At 33.3% G+C, this 8,900-nt stretch overlaps 1 protein-coding gene across 1 annotated transcript; it reads right to left on the bottom strand.

The window, feature by feature from the left end:
* Nucleotides 1–2,359: 2,359 nt before the first annotated feature.
* LOC125857597 (protein JOKA2) lies at nt 2,360–6,728 on the bottom strand. Its single transcript, XM_049537211.1, has 8 exons — nt 6,588–6,728; nt 6,336–6,433; nt 4,252–5,612; nt 4,047–4,170; nt 3,705–3,962; nt 3,443–3,592; nt 2,792–3,361; nt 2,360–2,696 (listed from the first exon to the last, which is right to left on the bottom strand). The coding sequence occupies exons 2-8, from the start codon at nt 6,363–6,365 to the stop codon at nt 2,601–2,603; spliced, it is 2,589 nt and encodes an 862-aa protein (XP_049393168.1). The 5' UTR covers nt 6,366–6,433; nt 6,588–6,728; the 3' UTR covers nt 2,360–2,600.
* Nucleotides 6,729–8,900: the final 2,172 nt, after the last annotated feature.

Below are 8,900 nucleotides of genomic sequence, written 5' to 3'. Positions count from 1 at the left end.
GTCCGCGAACTGAACCTTCTTCTGTGACTCCGCAGCTTGGTTCTTCTGACGGTTCACTAGTCCTTTGTTATTTAATTTGTTTTTGAAAACAGAGAAGACACTGGGGTAGAGAGGAATATCAGGGTGCATTGTTGGAGATTTCTCCATTCTTTTAATATGATCCAGGTATTCGTCATCCGAATTACTAATTGATTGCCAATACTGGTTGGAACTCATCTTTTCTTGATTTACTCAAGGTAACTAACTACCCCTTAGCTTGTTTGTGCAGAGTATTTTGCTGCTTGATCAACAGATTGATTTACTCAAGTAACTAACCCTTAGCTTGTTTGTGCTGATTATTTTGCTGCTTGATCAACAGATTTAAAGGCACAAACACACCGCGTAAAATATTCCAAAGTGATAAATGCTGAGAGTTGCAATTGAATCTGATTCGTTCTCATCAGTACTCTGTATCCAACCATTGATATTTCCGCAAAGAATCAAAAGGGTTTACTTTTTTTGGGAATAGATTTCATTAGACACTTTGAGGGATTGTTGCAAGCATTTAACAAAACACAAGCAAATCCTGTTTCACATTTTTACACTTTGGGCATTTGAAAGAGGAGAATGATCCATTCGTCAACGGGAAGCTTCTGAAAAACGCATCGGATGGTGCAGCGAACCGACTAACTTCTGCTCAGATACTTATTTGTATCAGGAAATTCATTACATATGTCTAAATATTGCGGATTAGTAACTAAAACAAATTATGAATGAATTAGATGACAAGTTCGAAACTTATAAACTTTAAACATTTCTTATTAAAATGAGAATTAATATCATTTAACAATAGAATGACATGCTTGAGAACTAATTGGTTGGATGTAAACTATGTAAGGAGAAGTTTTTCCCTATGTAAACTTTCAAGTTAATATCTTCTAGGGTTTGTACAAAATCAAATCGAAAACTGAATCAAATCAAAAATTGAGTCAAATTGGAAAAAAAATTCGATTAATGGTTTGGTTTGATTTGGTTTGGTATTGGAAAAAAAAACTGACTATATTTGAGTTGGTTTAGTTTTAACTAAAAAAAGTTCACCCGAGACCAAACTAACCCGACATTGTATATATAATTTTAAAATTTTATTTTATACATAAAAATATTTACTTTGACGTAATTTCTAAATATTACTTATAAGTTTTCATAATTTTTATCTTTTAATATGTTTTTTCAAGTTTTTTGAGACCTAGAATTTTGAATGGTCCAATAAAGGTTATAGTCCATAGATATTAGTAACTCTAATAAAGCTCAATTCGAAATCAAATCAATACTATGCTAACAAAATAAATTAATTCAATACTAAGATGACAATAATATTGAATATTTGTTCTTTAGTTTACATTGGTTTAGACATTTAAAATACATAATCTAATTTTACTTTTTCTTTAATATTTAATCATGTAACTAATACTTATTAGATTTATTTTAGCATGATTTAGTACTTTTAAACTATGATCATTTTCATTATGACTTTGCAGTATTTATTTTATATGATGATTTCATTATTATTTTTTATTTAATATTTTAGTGTCATCACTCATCTCATATTTTGTGTTTTTTTTTAAGAAACACCTTAGTTCTATTTTGATTGGACTAAAGAAATATTTGGAGCACAAGTTATTATTTGTTTGTATGCACTTTACCGGAAAAATCCAAAAACCTGAAAAAATTTGAGGTTTATCAATTTGATTTGATTTAAATATTTGCACAATAATTTGATTTGTATTTGAAAAACTCGAACCAACCCAAGGTTGAAAAAACCCAAATTTTATTAGTTTGGTTTGATTTATAAATTTAAATTTTTTTACACAAATAATTTGATTTGATATTTGAAAAATCCAAACCAACCCGATCATGTACACACCTAATATCTTCCATGGTTACTCAATTAAGGAGCTTTATTGTAGAAAGTTACTCAATTTTCATGTTTACTCCAAAAGTCACTTTTGAAGTAAATGACTTCTGAAGTAAAAAAGAAAATTAAGTGATTTTCTATGATAAAAACTCCTTAGTTGAATGTCCGGGGAGATATTAACTCAGTAAACTCCCATCCTAATGTTGCCCATCTTTTCAAACAAAGGCAAAATTAGTCCCTTATTTCAAGCATGTGTGGTATAATTATTTTAAGATTGTAGAAGAGTTAAGTGATTAATTCCTTTCTTCTACCTTGATTTGAGAATGCTCAATCGTAGGCAAGGGCATAGGGCAGAAGTAGCAAGACCGCGCAATACGAATACATAGCTTAGTGTTCATGATGGTTAGATATTAGATAGATGCCCTACTCTTTTTAACAGGAAGGTAAAAATTCTCTTGGTGGCTATTAGGAAGAAAAACATTCATATTCATTAAAAAACTACGTACCACATGTTTCCAGATACGACTACTACCATAGTATTATATTACATAGCTAGTTCAAGTAATGACATAACTTAAAGGAGTTTGTCGCATCATAGTCGACGAACAGTAGCCAAAACATAGTAGACACACAGTAGCATCCTACCATTTATTCATACCAAACTATCCATCACACGATAGGACATACATATATATATAAATATCTTCTACTGCTCTCCAGCAATAAGATCCATCACAACACGCTTGATGCTTCCGTTGTTCTTCTTCAGCAGCTTCTTGTTCATTTCCTTGTCACAAAAACCCTGCATTCACAAAATTGCTTATAGTCGACCTAGGGGAATTATTTCTTTCACAAGAAACAGGAGGAAAATTATCTTTGACGTCTAAATTAACCTACCATCTCCTTCAGCTCTTCAAGGATAGGATCCCACTCAGCAACACCACAGAGATCATCAACTGACTGTTCCAAATCATACTCATTCTTCCTCAAGATCTCTTTGTTCAGATCAACCTGCTTGAAACCCATTTCCTCCAACTCCTGGAGGAGAGACATCTCAACTTCGAAATTTCCTCTAGCATCCTGGAGCGGTGTCTGCATAGCTACAGCAGCTGATGGTTGCATGGAAGAGTCCGCTGATGGTTTCTCAGTTAAATCAATAACTGGATATGAAATTGGTGAACCAGAAGCAGATGGAGAACTTGACTTGTCACCAAAACCAACTAACAAGCTATCATTAATTGGAAACTTTGCCTCCTGCTCCTTGTTTTGGTTTACTTCAGCCACTGAATCAACCAACTCCATTGTGCTGGAGCTCTTAGGCTCAGGAAGGACATTCTGAGGTTCTGAATTCACATTTATAATATCAGGTCCAGACACACCACTGCCGGCAGGAGGTAAATTCAAGTTTAACCCCTGAAAAGCTTCATGGACCAACCCCTTTTTTGGCAGGCATAATAAAGCATCGACCTGCATGAACAAGGACGGGACATTCTTAATATCAAAATTAGATCAACATCAAGGATATCAAGGCAACCAAAACTCACTGACCTGGATAAGCACCCATACACGCTGGCCAAATTTCTGTCCTGAAGCCGAAGCCAACCTCCAGTAGGATATGTACCTGCCAGGATGCTCAGGAGCAGTAAAATCAACCGCCACATCAAGCTCCTGGTCAACAGCCAAGCCAGCTGTAGATATCTGCAATGCATATGACATCAGATCGTGAAAACTTCCCAGAGTAATTGTTCAGCAACTGTCAACAAGAAGGAATTACAAGCACAAGAAACTAATTTCTCGTAGAATTTCTCACCTCTAATTCAACAGAGAATCTATCACTTAATTTATCACCGCCAATCCAAACAAGTTGAGTTCCTTGAGGCCAAACGAGATTACCATTGTTCTTCATTCTCCAGATCTTGGTAAATTGAGTCAAGGGGGCCATGATGGTTCCATCCAGGACATTGACATCCTGTATGAAGCGGCTGTCCAGCTTCGGCCGACCTGCTTTCAACCCAAAGCCTCGAATGATTTGTGGGACAGTTGGGGGACGGGGACGCAACCTCCCATGCTGTAAGACGCCACAAACGATAGGAGTTAATAGAGGAGAAAAAGAGAGAGATGCCATGAGAATTTGGGCAAATGACTCATTTACCAGATCATGTAAACCCTTGAAAGACCAGGGATTCGGGTAAGTTAGAGGACGATCCATTCTGATGTAATCAGCATCATTTCCCATTTCAGCAAAACATATGCTGCAGAGATCATAGTTCTCCTTCCTACATGAGCATAGGATGGCCATATCATCTAATGTCAGCTCAGATAAAAACAACAAATAAATACAATAACAGGGTCCTTACACTTTAGATATGAACCTAGGTCCAGTTATCGGATGAACCCCACAACCATCACAGCGAACACCTTTATGGAAAATAGTCCCAGTCCCATCACTGTGATTATGGCTCCTTTTAAGTGGGACCTCAAAAGAGAAGTTCTGAGGTGGAATAGGGTTATTTACTGTTGGCACCCCAGAAAACGGACACGCATTCACAGGAATCAGTGGAGATAGATGCCGTACAGCAGGTCTGAAGCCATCATACGGCATCTTCATTGAACTGCCACTGGAACCTGCATTATGGGAATCATTAACATTTACAGTGTTCAGGTGAACTAGATGTGAAGGAGTGAAGCCATCATAAGGCATGTTGATTGAACTGCCACTGGAATCTGCACTAGGGGAATCCCAGTTGCATTGTTTCACTTTACTAGAACTTGCAGAGCCACCCAAATCAACCGGCTTAGCTACTGGATGTCCCTTGCTGGGCTGCTCATCAGAAGTCTTTTCTGGTGGAATAGGTAAGTTTCTCACATATGTATAGCCAATAGTCCTTCCGTCAAGACTGCGAACATCAAATTTCTTATCCTTCTCCAAACTGTTTACCAGCGAAGTCTGAGCTTTAGAACCTTTGAATGATGATGACAGAGCTTCGGTTCGATCACCTTCCAAAGTTTCTGATTTAGATACTAGCTTGACTGAGGCATCTACGGCTTCATTGGAGGCCTTAGGTTTTGGCTCACCATGTAATGCTGTGAGAGGCCCATTCTTCTTTGGGGATGACTCTCCAATTTTGACATTTGGCATTCCCCCATCAGCACTCATAGTATTTCCTTTAGATATGCCACTACAGGAGCCAGCTTCTTTGACAGGCTGAGACGCTGAAGCCTGATTTTGGTAGTAAGATAGCCCCATCTCAGACATAGCATCAACAAGCTCAGCAAGGATGGGAGCAGAGGATGAGGCTGATGCAGTCATATCAGAACAGACCTTCATCACAGATTCACGCAGAGGTTCTGGAATGTACTTGAGAATGTCAGAAACACGGGAATTCAAGTTTAGGAATGGAGGCTGGACCCGAGGTGATCGTAAAGGGGTAGAATTTCCACTAGATCTAGCTGAAGCTCTGCCGCTTCTTTCGCCAGCATTCAACCTCGCAGATATTCTCAAGGGATTCAGGTCCTGCCTCATAACATCCTGCAGATCCTCATCATCAACAAGTGTGACTACATCCCCATCCTCATCGATATATGTTAGTGTGAGTTCAGCATCATGAGCGAAATTGAAAAGTTGAATAATCTTGTCTCTCAATCCACCAATGTCAAGATCAAGTTTCTCATTAATGACACAAGCATTGAACCGTCTGAGTGTCTCTTCATACTTGACCTGCAAATAATGAAAGGTGATAAAGTAGGCCACACAAAAGAGAGGTAACCCCAAACCCAACTCAGAAGCTCTGTCATAGCTCAGCAAAAATTATCATTTCACAAGTTGAAAAACCAGTGGTCAATAAAGTAGGTTCTGATGTCTCATATTCAACTCCTAGCGGAAGCAAAAACATTTAGTTATTTCCTCTAATTTGTCCTCAGTCTTAGCAGACAGTGTTACCTGCTCCCTGAGCTTGGTAGGATGCTCAGGTACACGGTTATCAAATATAAAGAACACATAAAAGAAATTCATGTGCTCAAAAAACTACTATGATGTATAGAAATGTAATAGTCCTTACAAAATTGTAAGTTCCACCACCCGCAAAACTTAAAATTATACATGGGATTCAATTCCACCAAAAAAAAAAAANAAAAAAAAAAAAAAACAAGAAACAATTCGCCCAGCCCAAATCAACACGGGAAGACAGAAAAAGTCCTAAAATCTAACTCTACCAACAACAAATTTCTACAAAAAAAAAAACAAATATTTTGCATGTGTAAAGTAGAATGACTTTGAATAAACAGCAATTCTTAAAACTGGATAAGCACAAATAATCGTAAAGTTCTCATAAATTTAGCACTTAAACAAACATTACATCAAATTCGAAACTAAGTAACATAAATTAGCAACAAAAAAAGGTGACAAATTTATAAATAACAAAAAAAAAACAGAAAATCTAACCTTGATCACAATAGATGACTCCATAGCCATGGCTAGGTAGAGTGAGATTTCAGTATACAATCGAGTAGAGATTATCGTTCCAGGTAAGCCCGCAGAACCTTTTTAAGTACGAAATCAGTATATATAGATACGATATAAAACAGATGATAACAAAACCCTAACCCTAGAAATTGAAGAAGAACAATTCAACAGAGTATAGAGCGATAAAAACGGTGAAACAGAAGCAGGAGAAGAAGAAGAGAGTAATCTCACGCAATGAATCCACGCGTAACCGTAAGCCGCGCTTCTCTCACTGGAAAACCCAAACGTTTTGTGTAGAACTATCGCATTTTATACTACCTTTTGTGGACAAGCTCAGATATTTCTTTGGCCTTTTTTTATTATTAAAATAAATTAAAATTTATTTCTTGCTTCCAAAGAAATCTACATCGCTAAGGAACTAAAAAGTCTTCTATGTCACATCCGAACGGATAACAATCTGTTTTTGCGAGAACATGATATGTAGAGTGTGGCCGAGGAATGAACATGGTATGACGTAGCAAAATAGAAAAATTTATAACTTTTTAAATAATTTTGACATGTCATGGATTTTAAAAGAAATATTTATTTTTTTAAAATAAATTTATACGATAAGTTTTAAAATTTATTAAAAATACACATAAGTTTGTATTATTATTTTATAATGAAAATGTTCCGTAAAAAGTCATGACAACGAACATAATTAATATGAAACTAAAAAAAAAAAAAGGAGGAAGAAAACAAAAGGAAAATACTATTGATTTGTACATGAAAAAATATTACTACTTGCAATTCAAAGTGACTTCATAGATCAAGTTCATATAAAAATTATATAAAATATATATATAACCGTGTAAAATTTGTACAAAAAATTAAAAATGGAATTTAGAAGAAAACTATAAATTGATGGGTGTTTTTATAAAATATAAAAGTTTGGGGTAATTTTTAAAAAAATTCAAATATCAAAACTTGAGAACTTTGGATATTTGTTGAATATATTTGCCAAGTTATGACAAATTATATGACCAAATGCTAGTTTTTAGATTATTTTTTTCTCAAGTATATTTATGGCCAAACACGGCCTTTATTTAGTAATTTTAGCTTTAAATTTGTACAGAGACATAATATATAAATGTGTATTTTAATTTGTTGTTAGTTGTTGTTTATACTTGTCAAGTTTTGACATATATTAATAAATATTTTAAATTTATATAAAGTTAAATAGATAGACATGCGTATTCTACGAAGTATAACACTTGAAAAATATCATTTAAGATATAAATTGTCACGTAAAATGCAAACTTCAACAACTTTTTATAAATATCAAATCGAATATGAAGAAAAATTTAAATATGTATCAAATACCATATTAAATATCATATTATTGAAGTTACAATATCAAATTTTGAGATTTCAATACTAGTTCAGAGTGTCCAATAGGTAACTTAGGCTGAAATCAAAGAAGTTGGAATGAATTTGAACTAAAAACCAAGTTGGGTCATGATCTGATTAAAATCATTTTAAAATTAATTAAAAATTAATTAAATTATAATTCAATTTAACCCTTTTAATCTAATAATATGGACTACTAATATAAAAATAAAATCAGTACGTATACTAATATAATTCATTGAAAAAGATTTGTTATAATCGCATAACATTTTAGTTAAAAATTAGTGAAGATTATACTCCTTTTATTTTAATTTGTTTCTCCTACTTTTTTTTTAATTCATTTTAAAAACATTTTATTTTTTCTGACAAATTTTTTTTTTTTTTTTCACATGCCATATTTAAGAGCACGAAATTAAAAAATAATTTTTATATTCTAAATATTTTTAATTTAAAAAATCACAGATTCAAAAAAATTATTTTAAATTTTTTTATATCAAATTAAAACAGATGAAGCAAAATATTAATCAATACTGAAAATCCGATTGAAAGACAATTATCGAAACAAAAATAGAAAACTCAAATTTGAACTAAGTTATCACATCCTACATCTTAAGATTCAACTTTGATCATCACATCAAGTATCACCAATCTAAACAACCTTAAAAAAANCCTTAAAAAGTCATGACAACAAACATAATTAATATGAAACTGAAAAAAAAAAAAAACAAAAGGAAAATACTATTGATTTGTACATGAAAAAATATTACTACTTGTAATTCAAAGTGACTTCATAGATCAAGTTTATATAAAATTGTATAAAATATGTATATAACCGTGTAAAATTTGTACTAAAAACTAGAAATGGAATTTAGAAGAAAACTATAAATTGATGGGTGTTTTTATAAAATATAAAAGTTTGGGGTAATTTTTAAAAAAATTCAAATATCAAAACTTGAGAACTTTGGATATTTGTTGAATATATTTGCCAAGTTATGACAAATTATATGACCAAATGCTAGTTTTTAGATTATTTTTTTCTCAAGTATATTTATGGCCAAACACGGCCTTTATTTAGTAATTTTAGCTTTAGATTTGTACAAAGGCATAATATATAAATGTGTATTTTAATTTGTTGTTAGTTATTGTTTATACTTG

Source organism: Solanum stenotomum, chromosome 3, assembly GCF_019186545.1.
Source record: "Solanum stenotomum isolate F172 chromosome 3, ASM1918654v1, whole genome shotgun sequence".
NCBI classification, from domain to species: Eukaryota; Viridiplantae; Streptophyta; class Magnoliopsida; order Solanales; family Solanaceae; genus Solanum; species Solanum stenotomum.
The sequence above is the reverse complement of the archived record's forward strand: the minus strand, read 5'-3'. Positions and strand labels throughout refer to the sequence as shown.

Coding starts and splice junctions, on each gene's coding strand:
- LOC125857597 (XM_049537211.1), bottom strand. CDS start 6,365: ATGGCTATGGAGTCATCTATTGTGATCAAG. Junction 3,963..4,046: donor TCAAGGGTTTACATGATCTG/GTAAATGAGTCA, acceptor GGCGTCTTACAG/CATGGGAGGTTGCGTCCCCG. Junction 3,593..3,704: donor GATTCTCTGTTGAATTAGAG/GTGAGAAATTCT, acceptor TATGCATTGCAG/ATATCTACAGCTGGCTTGGC.